We start from the raw sequence: 20,602 nt of genomic DNA on the forward strand, positions 1-20,602 counted from the left end.
GCTCGTGTCAACCCTTGAAAGAGTACGCACCAAAGAGAGTACACCCGGGTACGCTCTCACTTTCTCTCTGTATGAGTTGTTTCAACTTTCGATTCTCCCCTAATCAAAATGACCACAGTACCATCAATGGTTAGCTTTAAAGAGAGATTTGATAGATACCTGCTGATACACGAGTTGCCATTTTGTAGATCATCAACGTTGGTGATCTATGTCGAATGGTTGGGAGGCTACTTGAGTTAGATGGGAATGTTGTGACCAACACCTAACGCCGAAATCACAACTCGCTGCCAGCACCTAATGGGGATCAACATTACGTATGATCAAGGTACTAAGGATGCTCTGAAAACCATACGACACGAAGGACGTTATTACCGAAATGTGTTTTTAGGAATGAGTACAGAGAAGATAGTAAGACCACCACCAGACGGACTAGTCCATGGCATATGATTAACTGATGCGCGTTGGTTGTCCCTGAATTTGACGAGGATCGATGATTTGTTCGATATTCTGTGACCCAACTGTTGAATGATTTGGCTAAGGCTCAGTGACATTTCACTGGCTCTACAGCCTCCTTCTTAGACCTGATGTATGTTTCACACTCTATCACGGTTATCATTACCGTATATCAGCATCTACTTGCTAACTCTCTAATTACCACTTAGGTTCCCCTTTTTATTCTTTCGATTCAATCTCCTTAAATATTACCAATCGTCTACTCTTTTCACTCGAATTATCGCTTTGTTATTTTCACATGACAACCAACCAGCCTCTTGCCTGGTAATGTGATAGTTTCTGGTAACCATAAATCCTACCCCTTTGAGACAAACACACACTTTCATAGTAAATAATATACCATTCTACAAATAACTACTAAACTGACTAGAACTAGTGTAGTCGAGTTTCTGGACTACCAACAATTAGAAATTATCAAATGCCTGGAACTGCATTAAAACAGCTGGAAGTAAGCACAAGAAAATCATTCGGTTTATATAAAATCGCGACAAAGATATTGGATATTGGTTGAATCTAAATTTCTATTTCCCGTGACACTTTTGATTTTTACTCTACTTTTACATGTGTTGGTATCTCTATGTGGTCTAGATACTTTTACCACTTTGCGGAATAGTGGCTTCATTGAATTATAATTTCTAGTATACTATTTATTTACGACCTTTATCATAGGATATCTATTTCAAAGTAACATACTCTAGTATAAGTATTGAGATCATTAGTGATGCGTACTTAGTTTTAGCCATCTACAATAGTCAGCTTAGATGTCAAAAAACAAAGCTGATGTCGGTGAATAGTAGTGAGTGTGAATTCGGATTATAATCATAAGAGTCGACCCATATGATCAGAGCCTAAATAATGTAATTGTTACATAACAATGAAACTTTTTGGGAAAAACCCAAAGTTTTCTCTAAATTTTGAAAAAAAATTGTGGTTTTAAAAATTTTCTATAGTGGCTTTCTTAAAATGGGTCAAATTTCCCCGAAATTGGGAGATTGGGATGTAACAATTACATGTGTAGCAATTACATCACTTAGGCGCTTCAGTAATCAGAAACAATACGTATGAAATAAACAGTATCACTTAGTAAAGGAAGAAGGAGTTAGATACAATGTCCAGACAACTTCAAGTCAGTTAACCACAATAAGCTATTTATTTTAGTAGACACAACCTGAACGCTAATTAACGATTAGTCGCATTAAGATAGACGATTAAACGATTGATCTCATTATCATCAATGATAAAGCGCTTAATATAGACCCAAGTAGCCATTTCGTTTAAAGTGCATGATAATTAGCATACATTAATGTGTCGTTGGTACTGGTATAGTGAACGATTGCAACACGAATAATCGAATTAGTTCGACAATCAGGTGGTACATCTAATAAACAGGTCTCTCATAATGTACATCCGAGAATAAGCCTAAAGAAACATGAACAAACGATAAGAAGTCAAGGGAATTTCTACGCCTTGTGTTCTGGAGACAAGATTTTTGCTTGCAAATAAACAACACAATAGATTAAAACGTGACATAAGGTAACTTATTCCTCGTAATCTTAGGCTGAAGGTTACTTCTAATTGGTTGATGGATAAGTATAGTTGAGCGATTGTAGCTTGTTATAGGTTCATCAAGCTGAAGACCTGTACTCACCTAACTGAGAATCTAATTTATGGAAATTCCTAGGCATTTATTTGAGTTGCGCCTTCCCATCGTTGTTAGACTTAATCGCCCCGGTTGAATATAATTATCGGTTTTGAACGTGATCGTATACAGTCCATCGTAGTTTTGCTCCGTCCTATAACTTTCAGCCTGTCCGCCAGCTAAAATTTATCGACAACACAACCTGGTTTTCTATATCGTAACGCATTTGAAATCTTGTTTGTATCTTTCACGATCTCCAAAATACTCTGAGTTTACTCTTATACTGCACTAATTGTTGCCGATTGTCCTATTATTTCTAAGTTTAAACATTTTGCTAAGTCTTTGGTATAATTTTTCTCTTATTCTCACTCCACTTGATCTTTCACAACCTTGGGACATCATACCTTCAGGTTAAATGGAAACATTATTTTTATCACTAGGAGCTATTTGATTTATGTTCGCTGTTAATTTACCACGTTTAAAACATCACTTTCCTCAGCTTAGCTTATTAAATTGTTCCGAGTTCACGCTTTTCTGCTACTCTAATAACTGTGAATGTACAGTACGTACTTCCAAATCACATCATTTTTCCACCTTTTTGTACATACGCTTTTGTTCACTCGATACAACTTATCTACCGACTAGACCCAAACTTACCAACGGTTAAATATCACACCATCTCTATCCACCTAGATCCAATCGTTCTTATTTGATTTATTGGGTGCTTACGTTATACATAATGGTGAAGTTCGATGTTCTTCATACTTTCGGTGGATCGATGCGTCTGGGGAAACTTTCAGAGAGCACAAACCATCTTCAGATAAACTTACAAACTCCTGGATGTCTATTGTACACAAGATATGGTTTGTGACATATAATTATATGAGTTATTTTTAGGTAGTGTTCCTTTCCTTCCTCCAGACGTTTATGAAAAAATAGAGCTATTACCAGAGTTTTCTTTCGCTTCCATGGGTTACGTGTATGTTTATGAATGACTTCTGAGTTTATTTATAGAGCGGAACGCAGATTTTCTCTAACGAAGTTCGGTGGTGGTATTGTCAAATTTGCGGGTTTAGGGGTATGACGTTACATTGTTAACGTGGCTATTTAGAAACGTGGTGCGTTCCTATTCCAGTCAGATCCAACCCACTTGGCGACTGTAGCGGCTGTTAGTAAATCGTCGGTCCCAGTTTGGACAACTGGTGGGCGGTTGCAATTGTCGATTGCGGAATATTTAACGTGCAGTAGGATTGCGTCACCGACAGCATTCCAAGCGCCGACTGACAACGAAACTTTCCTGTTAGATGTGAATCCAACATTAAAGCGAATTACGAATTCCGTCGTCCGCACTTCAGGGTACTTGAAGAAATTAACTTCAGAATGTACATCTCATGAGGTATGCTGTATTGATAGAAAATGATGCCTTGTGTAGCTATTTAGATTTTTTCATTTGTAATTTCAGACAACTTTCTGACACTAAGTGTTTAGTCGATAGATCGAGTTAACCGTTTGTAAAAAGACCGTCTCATGTAGATAGATCCAGCTAATATGTCATTCTAAAATGTTATAAGTTTACCTGTATTGATAAAAATATGTTGACAAGTTAGTCACGATTGCCGTGGAATTTGTCGTTTGGATTACGGAAGTATGATCAATAACTCTTTTGTCCTAATGTATGTACTTCAGCACGCTCTTGTAAACTGGTAAACAATCTGATTTGGTATATGGTGAAAATATGTTCACTTTTGACTGTATAAATGATCAGTTTTTGTTTTTATGACGAAATTAGTTTAGGAGCTGAATACAACCATTTTAGCGAGGCTCCTGGTCCACAACCAGTCTTTCCAAGTCGTAGGATAATTGGCTTTTCGTAGGCCATTGTAAAGTATTTCCTCCGTTTTTATCATCACATGCTGACGAACTTTTGTGAACATAATATTATCCGTCGGACAACCTTCAATTACTCTCCACTCTTCTATGAAAACAATTTATGTGCACGATAAAATCCCGTTCTGATCAGAGCTTTTTCAGCTTATGAAACAAAAGTCTCTGATTGTATTGTATTATACCAATTTTTTGGATGTCTTGACTCTTCTCTGTACTGGTGGCTGACCAAAGCCTAATTTTCACCACCTGTGACAGCTGAACAAGTATACCTCATAAAACTACGTTTTTATACCACATAGCGATGAAGTAACTGAACACATTTATGTCTTTTTTTTTCAAACCGTTCCTCTTGTGTAATAGACCCACCAACTAAGCATTGTTGACGTTAGGTCTCGAAGGTTATCCGGTTAGTGTTACAGTCTGAGCTGAGTTAGATAGTGGGATAGTGCTGCTAACTCCGACGCGTTTTATGAATGAATATGAACTCAGAAACAACAGTTGATTTGTGTAACTTTGTCTTCGCTTCTACGTAAAAACACTCATAATCTACAGCTTAACCTTTTTTTCTTATTTGTAAGGAGTTCGCAAAAAGGTCGGTACTTGTATCCATCGCCGGTGGTTATAATCTACAGCTTCGTCTTCAGTCAGTCGCTGAAACAGATTTCTCACTTTGTTCAGGTATATACCCATGGTCTAACCTAGGTTTTCTATGTTTATTTTTAACTAGATCATGCTTTTTGTTCAATATACGTTCAGTAAATAGAGACGGAAATCGGTACTTACAAAAGTTTCAAGATTTGTATAGCTTTCCGGACTTCCTTCAATACATTTATAACAGTTGTACTTTCTAACTCCATAATAATATCAGGTTTCAAATACTATATATCCCAACTTTTCACTACCGAGTATTATCACAGTTTCGAATTCTTTATTTACTTCAGTAAAGCAGTAAGGTCGTATCATCACATAAATACTGTCCATATCCTGATACGAAAACATAGAATTCTAACTTCCTTGTTCTTAACTGATAACGATGTTTGCAATTCAGTGAATTGAAACTGATATTACATGAAGTGATTGATATCATTGGAAGCAGTGGCACCCAGATAAAATGAAGTTTCTCATGTCTCACTTGTTTTCTGGAGTTTGAGCAATAAATAGTTGTATCCCTACTACATCCCATATAGAAAATATTAAGAAACGTTAGCAGTCAATCATAAAAATGGGTAAAGATGGGTCAGCAATGTCAAACAGATGTAATATATGAATAAAAAAGATGAAATACGCTAGCGTTTTGGAATTTGTGGTTATGTATCACTGGCTAAAATTTATTTATCTCGGAAAATTTTTATACTTTTCCTAAGTGATATGTATCAATATATGTGTGAGTTCCGCCAATTTCCATCATATTCAGGTGTAGTAATCGATGGTGTACTTCGAGATTTGCCTGTATCTTCAGTTGAAGTCAAAAACTATAGCGATGAAAACAAAGGTTTACACGAATTCCTAACCACTACTTTGCCCAAAGTATTTGCTCATATTCCACCTCATCTCCCACGTTTTATTACTCAAATATGGCAACCATATGATATTGCCCTGGCAGCTCGTTCAGGATGTGACATATTTGATGGTAGTTTGCCATACCGACTCAGTCGCAGTGGGATGGGTTGGATTTACGAAGACTGGAATGAAAATAACCTCTCTAGCATGGTTTCGGATCCAAAATTCTTAGAGTTTCCCTTTGAAGAGTCCTATAATTTGGATGCAAAGGAGTGGCACTTACCGATTCAACCTGGATGTAATTGTTTCACATGTTTACACCACACACGGATATACATATCTCATTTGCATATTGCTCAAGAAATGTTGGCTCCTATGTTACTAATGATGTGAGTTCTCTTTTTTATTAAATAATCGTTTACACCAATGATTATTTACATATTTCCTGAGTGTGAATTGTCTGTTGCAGTTAACTTTGAATAATTGTTCCTGTCAATTCACTAACTTTGCATATAACGTTGGAACTTGAAGATCCTTTCAAGAAAAACTGACGGATTAGTAATCAATTCTACTTAGTATTCAGGGTACGGTAGTGTACAAACTCCACAAAAGGCAGTTGCGATGTGATCAATCTTGGTCGAGGGTTGAATCACAGAAGCAGGACACCAGGTAGCATGTCGGCTATAACTATGCAAGAAGTTAGTGTTAGCTGGAAACAGACTGTGGTATACACATCTACATTAGATGGTCACCGTTATTAGACCTGCAAACAACGAATTCCCAAAGACATAGCTAAAAGTATTTGTTGTTCAGTCTGTATCAAAGTTCTGACGTTGAAAGAGACCAGTACAAATGGCATACATAATTACGAAAGAGTTGTGTCAAGTATCGTATTCTATCACAACACCCATAAGTCAACTATTCAAAGACGAGACCGTTTAAACAAGTGTTACATTTTTCTCTTACAGTTATGACCCAGCTATTCCTATTGCTTAGTATTCTCGGACACCAATTCACTCGACAAGTCCCCAAATCAGAACACGGTTGAACAGGAAAGAGATTCTATTCCTAATAACAAGGTTAGATGGAAGTAAGATGCACAATAGAGTAAACGTTAGTATATTTATGGTTCTTTACATGAGAAGATTCTAGAGTATTCTCCAACCATCGACTAATGCTGATTGGATAAGAATTAGCCAATCAGCGTGCACCAAAGCAATCGTGCATTGAGCATGCTTTAATCCAGTCTATGTCCCGCTAACAACAAGACAAAACCTCCGCTGTAGACGAATTGTTGATTGTCAAAGGGGTAGAAGTGTACATAAACTGGAAATAAAGAAGTAAAGAAAGTGAAAACAGAGGTGTTTGTGTAGTGTCTGGGGTACTGGTTAGGCGTTAAGGCAAAAGCAGTCGGTCTTCTTAATAGATCACTCCCTGAACCCTTGACATGGAGGTCTAGTCCGTTGAGCAACGTCAGGAGCTCCAGTTCCATGGTAACCAGTGACACTGTTCGTTTTCACGAAGCCTAGAGACAGTATATACAGTCAGTTTTAAGTCTGGGTCTCTCAAATCCCACAAGTGGGTCCTCCGTTCTTGTTCCTTTGCTCCCGTAAAACACTTCTGCCGCTAGAAAAAACAGTAATTAGGACTTCCTTGTCAAAAGTTATAAACATATGGCCACATTAGGGCATTTTAAGAGAGAGCATGAACTCACTACTGACCGTACCAGGACATTCAGGGGCGTTGAAGCTGTAATCTTCGGGATACATTTAACACCAGCAAGTATCAATAGTACTACACAACTTCATTTAATCCGACCTAATAATCGGTTTGCCGTCATATTGAAATATATAGTTTCAGTTTTAATTTTGATACAATCGCCAACAGGACTCTGAATTAATACAGACTTCAGACCACATACACTCCCGACTAAACGTCTATTTTACTTAGTTGTATCTAGCAAGCTCAACAGCCGTCTGACTGGTAATTTTATCTAACTTTGGAACAGCGAACGCTAATGGCATCGTTGTTCTAATACTCTAGTACCTTTAACCCCAAACAAATAAAACGACTGACATATAGGTGTCAACAGGACAGATTGAATTGAAGCACGCTCTGTGCAGGATTGTGTTGGAGTGCACTGTCTGACCATTTCTTAGCCAATGCGCTAGTGAGTAATTAAGTAAGACGGGAGCCTTCTTGTATAAATTATATATATATATATATATATATATATATATATATATAATTACATTCCTGTTCAACTGTGTTTTGATTTGGGGACTTGTCGAGTGAAATAGTAGCATCCAAAGAATAAGCAGTTAGAGTAGCTTGGTCGCAATAAAATAAATCAGAACATTAGATTGGTTTATTTTCATACAAAACAAATTCTGCTCAGTATTATTGTATACAATATTAGAATGTTGAAATCTTGTCTAATGACAATAGATGATAGATTATTCTCATTAAAAAGTCCATAGATAAGACAAATTAACGAATTTTCTGCTGTATAGTAAAGGTGGTTGTGAACTTTTCGATCATATTTCAACTCCTGTCAGTTTTTGAAAGGTAATAATTGTAAAGCTTAACAATACCCCCCCCCAACTATTTGATTATAATACCATACCATTCGAACGTTTTACACAATTTATTTTTTAGTTTACTTTGAAAACCGAAATCCATGAGTTTAATTTGTTTCTTTCTTTACAATTTTAGCCATAATTCCCACCAATATTATCGTTTTTTCTCTGATCTCCGTCGATCTATATCACTGAACAAAATTGACTCATTTATTACTCATGCCTTGAATTGGCGTTTTCCTATTCACATTCTAACTGTTGATAAAACAAATGAGTTCAAAGGTGCAGTAAATACAGATTATGATGATGTATAAATCTATGTTATTTTTACTATTACATACTCTCCTCACTTCAATAACATACCCTTAAGTTTCGTTTCAAATTATACAGAGCAGTATTGATTGAATATGGTGTATTTGTTCTATACACCTGCATGTAGGAACTAAATTTAGTTTATTAGTACTATGTTTTGTTCTATGGCCGAGCATTCTAGGACACTTCACCTCATCCGACCTGTTTTCAGATCGAAACAAAGCTTTTAATAAAACGTGAATATACCTCAAGGAAAAAAGTTATGTATAAGATAAAACTGGTCCTAATTTATAGACTGGTTTGAATTATTTTTTCTGGTTAGCGTTTTTTTGGTGAGTTTTCTACGGGATGGAGTCGCTAACCCCATGCCCAAGCCCCTCCTTTACCCTGACTTGGGACCGAGAGTAACTCTAGAAGAGCTACAGGCGGACAGTGCTAGTGGGCGGCCTATGCTCCTCCACGAGGAGTAACAGGCGTAAGTAATGCCCCCAAATGCCCTGGTGTGGCCAAGAGTGGGGAGAGTCCGCTCTCCCTCTTAAAATGCTCTTACATGGCCACGTGTGTATATAGCTTCTGCCAGGGAAATCCTACTCACTGCTTTCTCGTAGCGGGGGTTTTATTTACAAAACTGAGAGGACGAAAAGCGAATATCCGATGCTGTAACCGGGTTGGTGGATATGTAGGATCCATCTAGTGGAGTTGCAAAGTCTTTATTGCAAGCCAATTGTGTACATGGGCTCCGGTATCCTGAAGGAACAAATGGCATATGAACCAATCGTTGGTTCCCGGCTACCATGGGACTGCATCTCCTTACGATGCTCCACTACCTTGTGGATCAGACTTTCAGGTCGAAGGCTCCGGATTTGGCCCCCTAAGAAAACCACCTGCCTCGGTTTGGGCACCTGGGCAGTATCACAGCCCTCACACATATCAAATGAGATGTGTGGCGCATATGTATTTAATGCTTCCTTGTACCGATATCTATGTGTTAAAATAAATACGATGCTCCACTGCTATGTGGATCAGACCTTTAGGTCGAAGACTCCGGTTGTGGCCCCCTAAGAAAACCGCCTGCTTCGGTATTGGCACCCGGGTAGTATCATAACCTTCACAGAAATCAAATGAGATTTGTGTGGCCCATGTGTATTTGGTGTCTCATTGTATCGATATTATAATAATCATTAGTTGTCAGCGAGTACAAGACTCAACACATTAAATAGTACAATCAATTTATATTGAAAACAAGGTAACAAATTTCATACGGAATAGTACGATACGTGTGAAAATACAATTGAAAGTTGATGAACCAAGTTTATTTTAAAAAAAAAAAGTTTGTAAGTTATATTGTAACTAATTCAAGCAGCTTATAAATCATAATTATGACACAGGGATGAATGAAATGGTGAATGGCATTTTATGTTAATAAAGTTAAAATCATTCGAAACCATTAAAAATAAAAGTTAACAAGACAAAACTAATAAAATGTTAACATTAAATTACAGTAAAAGTTGTTTCTCATTACTAATAATTTCAAGCATTACTCCAAATATAATGTATATATATATATATATATATATATATATATATATATATATATATATATATATATATATATTAGGACATTCAATCGCGATTATGATAGAGCATTGTTCTTTGAGCTGGTGGATGGTTTGGTCATGAAGATTTCATCGTTCTTTTCAACGATAATCATCAACACAATTCGAACACTTCACTTGTACTTGAAGTTTGTGTTGTTGATGATGTTGTTTAGAAGAACGATGAATATTCCGCAATCAAATCATCTATCTCAGAGAAACAAAAATACTCTATCAAAATCATTCATCTGAGTTATAAATCTTCTCCAACATCTCAAAATTGCGACTCTATTAAATTTCTTTAAATATTATTGACGATGAATTACCATGAAGTACAGAACGTAGAATTTTCTAAAATAAAAAAAGTTTCAACAAACATACACATAATTAAAAAAACTCAATAGACAGATAAATAATTATATAAGATGGTGGTTGGCGGTAGTCAACAGTAAACCCTAAAACCGGGTTCCGTGCTACTTAGCACTCGTCACTAAAGTGTACGTCTAATCCTGGGGAAATTGATGCTCCCTGACATAGTGCACTCAATGTCGAGTCACCTAGACTAGTGACCATATTGTAACTTGGTCAGTAGGATTCGATCTGCACTAAGAAGAATCTGACATACATAACATTGATCACCACCCAGTGATCAATCAATTGTGATTACATCTCACTCCTACAAGAGGTCAGTCGCGGCCCGGATAGCTCAATAGTAACATCTCTGACTGTGGAGCTGGATGACACGGAATCGAATCCATCAGGAAGCATCAATTCCCTCAAGGTTACAGTTATACCTTGCTGATGGGTGCCTGGTACCATGAAACCCGGGTCCAGGGTTTCCTGTTAACTACCTCCAATCACCATCTTGACGCAATTTCGAGTCACCTAGACTAGTGGCCACATTGAAACTTAGCCAATAGGATTCGATCTGCACTAAGAATGACCTGACATACATGATATTGATCATCACCTAGTGATCAATGAATTGTAAATAATTATAGAATCTAAAGTGTAATTAATAAACAAATAGAATTACTTACTTCACTGTATATTTTCATTCGGAGTCGATTAACACGTAATTGGGCCAATTTAATTTTTTGTTGATTAACTTGGTTCTGTATAGAATTATGATATAATCTATATTAAATAAGAAGAAAAGAGCAGAAAATAATTCATATTCCCTGATAGGGACGAAAAAACAGTCTGTCAATCTAACCTACAAACTGACATCTTTTAGATAGTCACTTACTGATGACAATAGTGGACTAAGGCGCAACTTCTTGGATAGGTTGGATTTAGAAATTAACACCGTTAAATACCGGCTCAGCGGTCTAAAGGTTCAGCAATCACGCGCGAAACTGATAGGTTCTGGTGTAGTGAACAGAACACGGGTGGAGACAATCGAATGCACTTAACACAATATTACAGGACTTGTTAATAAAATCTAACAATCATAAAGCAAATGCTTAATTTGCAAAATGTCCACCAATTGTCTCAAAATGACTCATACTTCATTGTTCTTGCATTTTCATACAAATTGCATTTTGTTTCCATTCTTTACTGTTCGATCCTCTTGTCTCTCTGCTGCCAGACGTTCTGTTCACGACCAACATCATATACTACTTATGTCAATATAAGTAGCACACCACACTCGGTTCTAATCTCGCGAAGTGGGGTCGTGAATGCGCACTGTTGAGGAGTCCTGTACTAGGATGAAACGGCCATCCAGTGCTTCCATGTTTTCATGGTGATCTAGTTTCAATTGACTTACGAATTCAACTATTAAAAATTACTAGAGTATTTACAAAAAACCTCTGATTATAATAAAGAAAAAGCTTAGTGTTCCTTAAAATTCTATCATTCATTAAGTTCAATGATGGTTAACTATTCACATATTATCCATATTTTGCTAGCAACTATAAGTAAGTAACTAGTTAGTGTTATTTTAAAGCCTTAGCAATAAGTATATCACAAGTATAGAATAGATCATAACAGAATAATGATGTAATCATAACAGTACAACTGTAAACATCCACATTTGATTCAACTATTTACGAAATGTCTTGCTCAATGAGTAATCCTTATTTATTTATTTAAACATTGGTACAAGCAGGCACCAAATAGATATGTACCACATAAATCACTCGATTTATGTGAGGTCTGGGACACTTCCCGGGTACCCAAACCGAAACAGGTGGTTTTCATAGGGGGGAACACTCGGAGACGTCAACCTAAAGGTTTGATCCACAAGGCAGTGGAGCAACGTAAGGAGATGCAGTCTCATGGTAGCCGATCACCAACGATTGGTTCATACGCCATTTGTTCCTTCAGGATCCTAGATTCCATGTGCACCATTGATTTGGAATGAGGGTTTTCCATCTCCCCTAGGTGGATCCTCCTTATCCATCAACCCAGTTAAGGCTTTGGACATTCGTCTTTTGTCATCTCAATTTCGTAAAAAACACCCCAGCTGCGAGATGGCAGTGAGTTTTAGTTCGCTGTCAGTGGCTGTACACGCGTCGCCATGTGAGAGCAGTTCGAGAGGGAAAGATGACTCTCCTCATTCTTGGCCGTACCAGGGCATTTGGGTGCTCAATGAGGAATAACAAACTAAGCAGTAGTTACCATGTTCATAATAATGAGTTAATTCAATGGAAATAATGAAATCTTCACGAAAGGGTTTATTTACTAATGTCAATAGAGAATGATGTGATTATTTTATTTATACCTGACTTGCGATGTAATTCAATAGGTCGGTAGTTTGTCTTTTCACATTTCTTGATTCTACCAGAATTAGGACCCTGTGCATGAATCTGTAAGTTCAAGATGTGGCTTATAACATTAATTTGACGACTGTGATCAATTTCAAAGAAAATTTTTTATTGTATTTAGGCTTTGTGTTATATCTAGAGCTTAGATTCTTAATATACCACGTATAACTCGAACTCTAGAACCCTCCCAAGTCGCAAATGAGATGATAGAGGAAGACTGAAGAAAGTGGTTGTTGGGAAAGAATCAAAATATACAGAAAATCATGGGTACTTATAGATATTGGCGTTTGTTAAATCAACATTATAATTCAACCAATCCGCAAAGAGGCATGTTACTCTACTGATCAATGATAGTATACCACGTTGACATTCTAGAAAGCTTCATTGAGTTCTGATTAGATGGGACTTTTCGGATCTTCTAAGGCCTCTGAAGGCTCCGTCGTAGTTCTCGGAAGCCGTTCCTACATTGATAAAATATATGCATTATGTGTTGCTAGTAAGATCATTGACAAATACTTACCTAGGTCGATGTTCTTCTTGTACTAATTGTTTTCGATCATATCTAATACCAAGTTGTGATTTTCGACTGGGATCTAAATGATTGTTTTCAAAAAAAGTTACCAATAGAATAAAATCAAAATTTGTGAAGACCAATAAGTTAACTAGATTTAGTCAAAATGCAATTACAAGGTAACATTTAAACTGATCTACTAATAAAACAAAAGTGACCATGTAAGAACAAAGAGTACATTATTCGATGGAAAGCTTCTTTAGAAAAAAGTGAGATAGAGAGGGAAAGAGGAAAAGTCGATAAGAACAATTCGGTCACATGTTCATGTGAACCCATAAAAATCATGGCTATAATCTTAATAAGTTTTCGTCTCTTCAAAGTTATTTTGTTGAACAGATTTCGTCCTGTAAAACTTCCAAGTCAACAGATTTACTGAGTAGATAGTATGCTTTTCTGCTGCCTGACTATGTGCCCTCTTTACATCCATTCACTGATACGGTTTTCACGATCTATCTCTCACTCAACGTTAATTCAGGCAATCGATCACATAGCCGAAAACATAGTGTTTATCTTCTATAACAATGCAGGCAGGGATAGGATTGAAGTTGATCGTTGGAAGTTTCAATTACCACGACTCAGTGGGAATTCAATGATGAAGGAGGGAAATATTCGAACCATAGTGGGACGTTGCTCCTTGGGTTTCCCAGTGATCGTCGTATGGGCATCTTTTGCATTAATTCGTGTGGTTAATAGACATAACTGGTGAATTAAAACAAATCTAAAGTGTAAACATTCGAAAATAAATGTTAATCCAGAAGTTTAAACATACCATTGTACATCTAATTTGGTAGATGTCAAATGGTGTATTGATTTATTGTCAGCTTTTTATTTTAACGAAGATATCATCAATACTACTTAGGTATTTTTAAGCAAAGATGGATAGTGACTAGTGGTGGAATCTAGTTCGACGCGCGTTTCGACCTATTTGGGACTCGTCAGCTGGATGTACCTGCATCTCAAAGTTGATGTTCACTCTGGAACTCGAACTCAGTACCGTTCACTTCAAACGCCATCGCATTTATCCACTATGAATCCTATCATAGATAACTGCAAAATGACTTAAGCAAAACATTTTATCACATAGAAATGAAATTCAATCATCACAGACTTACTTTTCATGAAATTACGTTTAAGAACCTTGTCAGAATTAGCTGTTTTAATATAATTATTACTATTATTTCTGTTTGTTAGTACAGATTGAACAATTGAACAATCTGAACGATCAAAGCAACAAATTCCACTATCACCATTTGAATGAATTCTATTACCGTAGTGATTTTTATATGACTGATCCAAGTGAGATATAGATGGTCGTTTTGAAAAATTATTTGATACAACTGAATGTAAGACTTCAGTTCGTTTCATATCTCCTTCTTTTCGATAACGACGTTCCTGAATAATAAAACGTAGACGTCTTTGACGTTCTTCACTTCGTGATATCCATGATGACATTTTTTTTCGAAATATATCCTGAATATCTGTACAACCACCAGGATTATCCCCAATTTCATAAGTTATTTTCGGATTTGACAAGCTATTGGATTTCTCTTCGTGGGCCGAGTTGTCCACGGTATGTAGTAGCGGTCTTGTATTCTCCATATGGTGAAGTTTAGTACATTGTATATCTACCAGTGATTTCGATGTTACAGTTTGTTCTGAAATAAAACAAAACAACCGGTAATTTCGTTGAAATTATGTGATCTTCTACTATAAAACAAAAAATTACACAACAAATCACATTTAAACATAAAAGTATCAATGTTAGACCACCATTGAATACCCGTAAGCATTGGATGACCGTTTCGTCCCAGTATGGGACTCTTCAATAGTGCGCATCCACGATTCTGGACAAGGGATCAATTCATAATCTAGATAAAAACTCAACAATCTCCGCAACACTATACTGGTAAAAGGATCACTTTACCTGTATTCGATGAGGAAAATTATACAACTGAAAATTACTTGTTTATTTTAACTTTAGACTATTTGGCAATTTTTGCTGATGAACTGTGAAATAGTAGATTCTGCAGAAAAATAGTTAATCAATGAGTTACAATATAAATGTCACTGTCTTTTAATAAAATTTATTTAGGTTCATCTACTGTTGCTGCTACCTTGAAGTGATGATCGGGATGACCTATCGCAATCAACCAATCGAACTATACTGGTCGGAACAGTCGTTCTTCAAGGATTTGCCATGCCATGTAGGTCGGTTGAAGAGCGGTAAGACTAAAAGCAGCAAACTCAAGGTCCGAGAGTGAAGTTGTATTGCTGACTGTACAGAGGTGTGACAGCAATAAGGTGTTTCCTTCAGACAACCAGCATGACAGCGATGCTGTCTTCTCACAAAGGAAGTTTAGAGTTAAAAAATATTAACCCTAAAAATGCACACCTCACCTTATCCCACGGATATCCATCTCTGGCGGTAAGGTCTCAACAAGTACGGACCTAACACGAAAATTACTCGCAAAATGTTCGTGTGTGACCAACCTCAAACAGTTGTCCCTTGGGCATTGCGGTCACGCTCTCAGGTCACTAAGACCACCTCTAACCCGATTTCCTTTTCAGGTACCTTCAGATGAACCCTTCTACGGTGTGGGCAACCGGTAAGTAATAACCGCTCTCATACCTCTAACAGCACTCAAGACCAGCGAGTGGCTCATTCAATGTATATATACATGGAGTTCCAGTAGATCAAATATTCCATTAGTTATTTAATAAGTGAGATAATTTTTACTGTATACCAGTATTCTATAAATATTTTTCCTTTTTACTTGAATAACTGAAGAAAAAAAGTCTGAATAGTCAAAACTCAAGTTTAATTATTTTCTTTTGCTCGTTGTTATGCTGGTTGTCTGAGGGAACCGCCTTACTGCTGTCATACCTCTGTACAATCAGCAGTACAACTTCGCCTTAGAGTTTTGTATTTGCTACTCTTATTCTTACAACTCATCAACCGACCTACTTAGTATGGTCAATCAGTCAGTCAGCTACAACGTAGGACCAGGCACATATATGCATCGGTCCAAGTTGTCACACCTCACTCATCAGCACAACAAGATCAACACCGCATTCATAGAAGTAGTTACTTCAGTGGTGGTAATATATAGAAGAAAGAAATATTTCATAGAAAGAAAGATATGAAGCGATTTTAATCCCACAGTTTGAGGGAAGATAGAGAGTGTATACACCGACGCCATTGTGATCGATTCTCACCCATGTCACCCACAGTCTCCAACCATTGGTTACGATAGTCACATGGACCCTAACCAAGTAGTCTGCATTTATCAACATGATTAATACTAGGAGTTAGTGACTTCAAGCACTGATGCCGCATATTGGTTTGGCCGCCTCTAACCCTCTTCCAACCATCCCGAACACCGGTTAGCATTGCACGTCGTGGTAATCGGTGTTCGGGCATACGTAACACGTGACCCAACCATCTTAGTCGATGAAGATTCACCACTGCATCAACTGATTTGATGGTAGGACCTTTAGGAACGATTATTCCAGCCAATATAACCTGATTAGTTCATCACGATAGGCAAGTCAGACTATCACATCAAGGTAACACGTACGTTCGAGATATATATATATATATATAATCAAAATCATGTGCACAATGAAACAATTGAGTTAACATAATATCAATTTTACCTTGATTTTTATCATTTATTATATCAGGAGATTCTTCCATATAACATTGACATGAACAAATATCATTCACTTCATTATAATCACTTTTTAGATCTTTATTATTAGTTGGTATACAATATGAGATCTTAGAAGTATGTACATTGTGTGGTTTGTTTAAAATATGTAACTTTTTACTATTCAAATGAAATTCTTTGAATGATTTTGGATCATGTTTCAAATCAAAATGATCATTTAATTTGGTATGTCTGATCACTGAATGGTTTCTTATTGGTTGATGTTTTTCTTTATTAATATAATTATCATTGAAAGGTTGAAACCAAGATATACCACCTGATAATGTGGTTGTTTATAAGAAACATAAGAGAAAAGTTAGGTGAATGAAGTATTTATTGATAGTATGAATACAAATATGAAGAAGTTCAAGAGTTAAAGAGACTATATTTCAATCTTAATAATGGTTGTTGGAGGCAGTCAACAAGAAACATTGGACCCGGTTTTTGTGCTATATGGTACTTGGTCGATAGCATTCGATCTACACTAAGAAGAATCTGACATACATAACATTGATCACCACCCAATGATCAATCAATTGTGATTACATCTCACTCCTACAGGAGGTCAGTCACGGCCCAGTTAGTTCAGTAGTAACATCTCTGACTGTGAACCTCGGTGACACGGAATCGAATCCGTCAGGGAGAACCAGTCCCCTCAAGAGTACAGGTACACCTTACTGATGGGTGGCAAGTAGCACGAAACCTAGGTTCAGGGTTTCCTGTTGACTACCTCCAACCAACATCTAATCTCAACATGGTGCACGCAATTTCGAGTCACCTAGACTAGTGGCCACATTGCAAATTAGTCAATAGGATTCCATCTGCACTAAGAATGACCTGACATACATGACATTGATCACCACCTAGTGATAAATCAATTATAATCTTATTAATGTATCGAGTGAAATCAAACATATCAAATGATTAGTGAGTGAGATGATGGTAAGAAAAGTCAAAATTCGATTGATTTACTCTTTATGGGTTTTATTCAATATTATTTCCGTTTTGATTCAATGTACTGATTACTCAGTGTAGTAGTTGTTTTGTTTTCCCGGTATGATCTTTTATTCTGTATAATATACGATATTCTTGTATTCCATTGACATGAACTATGCTCAATCTGTGATTTGCTATAACTCTAAGTATGTTTCATATATGTGAATTACATTCTAATTATTAATCAAAATGGGTGTACAATCAATATATAAATGTGTGCTTTCGACTAGGTCGTCGTCGTGTTTTTGGGTTAATAAATCTTCACTTATACCAGTCTTTGTGTTCTTACTTTCGAGTTGTGGAAATTCCGGAAGTCCCTCGTTCCGAGTAAGCGACGACCAGACAAAACAAGTAAGTATTCGGATCACAAGTTATAATAGTGAGATTATAATAGGTTGAAAGAAAGCTAGGAGCGGCCAGACTAAAACATGGCATAAATCCATGAAGTCATTGACAAGTGGGTTGAACCATATTGGTAGGTGTAGACTATCGGATTGGGATCCACGAGATGATAGCAACTGATAGTTAGAGAGCTTTGAATGACATGGCTCAAAGTCGTTTGAAATGGTGCAGATGCATCCACTATGTGTTCTCCCGAATTTCTAATCTTTTGAATTCTTCTTGTCCCTTATTATTTCTCTTTCCAAATTTATTTCACTGGATTATTATACTCCTTGAATAACATCTTCAAACCCTAATGTTTCGCATTACTGATTATACTTTTACTACCTTTACCATTATGGGATATGAATCAACAATTGTACCTGTGTGCTTATCTGGCATGGCAACTCGAACTGATGTACGTACGTACTTATGAAGTTCTGCGTTGTCTCTGACTGACTGACTTATAAGTACTTGATTCAGCTTTTTACGTACATGTTGCCTTCTCTGTACAGATAGATTGGTTGATCTTCGTCAGTTTAGTTTATTCATTACTTTACTATAATTTGTCTTCAATTCATTGAATAATTAACAAGTGTTTACTTGCTTTTGTGAATCTATTTGAAACATTTGCTCATCGGATAAGAGTAGACTCAAATATAGATCTGTTTTATCTATAAAAAAGAGAGTTTCTTTGAACTCCAAGATATTAGGATTCTGTTATGGAGTTCTTCAAACTATTATTTAGAGTTTAGAACCCAGAACCTATCAGTTTCAAGCACGAACGCTTAAACATTAGACCACTGAGCTAGCCGGCATCTAACGATGTTATTGTCTAATTTCATTTAAATCACCTATCGTCTGGACCTTTTCTATATTCAATAAATATTTATTCATTCTATTTTACATTCATTTAATATTTTAAGTAATAACTGTAGAATCTAAGCTACCAATTAGTGATGATAGTTAATTTAATTTTTAAGTTTCACTTGTTACCCCCCCAAATGCCTTGATACAGCCGAGAGTGGGGTGAGCCAACTCTCTCTCTCGAAATGCTGTCAAGTGGTCACATGCATACAACCACTGACAGGGAAGTCCTACTCATTGCCTTCTCGTGGCATTACTGTTCTTTAAGAAATTGAGAGGACGAAAAACGAATGTCCGGTGCTTTGACCGAGTTGGTGGATGTGGAGGATCCACCTAGAGAAGTTGGAAAACCTTCATACCAAACCAATGGTGCACATAGGCTGCAGAATCCTATGGAAATAAATGGCATATGAACCAATTGTTGATCACCGGCTACCATGGGACTGCATCTGCTGATGTTGCTCCACTCCCTTATTATTGGATTAGACTTTTACGTCTAAGGCTGCAGATGTGGCCTCCTAAGAAAACCATCTACATAGCTTTGGGCACCCGGGTAGTATCCTAGCCTTCACACAAGTCGAATGATTTATGTGGAGCATATCTATTTAGTACCTCTGTTAAGTTTATCTTACATTGTTCCTACTCACTCTCTTTCCACTCTTTTGTATATTGTTTTATACTACTTATTTATATTCAGTAAGCAGTTGTATCCTTAACAATTTTCACACTTACATTGTAACGCAAGTTGTACCGTAACATTCTGAAACGTTCACATATATTTATAATGTTTATTGTATTTGTCATTATAATCACTGTACTTTAATTACTGTAACGGTTATCCACAGTTGTGTATTAGTTTAAACGCAACAGTTTCCATATTGTTTGCTCTTTGTTCGAGTTCCGATTACTCATAAACTGTTGTCCCATTTAGACACAGCTATCGGCTGTCTTTGTACTATCGTATGTTATAATCATTCTTTATGTTACTCTTACAGGAAGCCTTTGTTATTTTCATTCTTGAAGGACGCGTTTAAACGCCTAGACACCTCACAAGTTGAGGTTTGTAATTAAATTTTGTGTTTTATTTAATAAAGAACCGCTTTTGTAGACAAATCGTTGTTTTGGAACTTCGATTTTGCGCGTATCTCAATCGGGGTTACTTGAACGTTTCGATAGAATTAACAACCTCCTTATACCATGATTTATGTGTTTAAATAAATAAATACTGGTAAAGATATTCATTTCTGAATAACATTTTACATTTCAATAATGGATATAATA

At 36.6% G+C, this 20,602-nt stretch overlaps 2 protein-coding genes across 3 annotated transcripts in view; one reads left to right on the forward strand and one right to left on the reverse strand.

Moving 5' to 3' along the window:
• Positions 1-1,047: 1,047 nt before the first annotated feature.
• QTRTD1_1 (Queuine tRNA-ribosyltransferase subunit qtrtd1) lies at positions 1,048-9,965 on the forward strand (the record flags this gene model as incomplete). Of its 2 annotated transcripts, XM_035729708.2 has the most annotated exons (7): positions 2,892-3,015; positions 3,050-3,131; positions 3,167-3,230; positions 3,264-3,548; positions 4,618-4,717; positions 5,454-5,928; positions 8,255-9,965. In XM_035729708.2, 7 exons carry the CDS (start codon positions 2,892-2,894, stop codon positions 8,430-8,432), a joined length of 1,308 nt encoding a protein of 435 aa, XP_035586214.1. In that variant the 3' UTR covers positions 8,433-9,965. The 2 variants fall into 2 exon arrangements, with proteins under 2 accessions (XP_051068475.1, XP_035586214.1); XM_051215274.1 differs by having other exon boundaries at positions 1,048-3,015; positions 3,167-3,548; positions 4,618-5,928.
• An 81-nt stretch (positions 9,966-10,046) lies between these two features.
• The window catches only part of MS3_00007019 (uncharacterized protein), a 57,691-nt gene continuing 47,135 nt past the window's right edge, over positions 10,047-20,602 (reverse strand). Inside the window, exons 15-19 of the mRNA XM_051215275.1 lie at positions 17,025-17,354; positions 14,480-15,022; positions 13,317-13,389; positions 11,066-11,162; positions 10,047-10,376 (exon numbers count right to left, since the gene is read on the reverse strand). Of these exons, the coding sequence (XP_051068476.1) occupies positions 10,317-10,376; positions 11,066-11,162; positions 13,317-13,389; positions 14,480-15,022; positions 17,025-17,354 (1,103 nt within the window). The 3' untranslated portion in view covers positions 10,047-10,316. The remainder of the gene's footprint in view (positions 10,377-11,065; positions 11,163-13,316; positions 13,390-14,479; positions 15,023-17,024; positions 17,355-20,602) is intronic.

The sequence above is a fragment of the Schistosoma haematobium genome, chromosome 2 (assembly GCF_000699445.3).
Source record: "Schistosoma haematobium chromosome 2, whole genome shotgun sequence".
Lineage (NCBI taxonomy): Eukaryota > Metazoa > Platyhelminthes > Trematoda > Strigeidida > Schistosomatidae > Schistosoma > Schistosoma haematobium.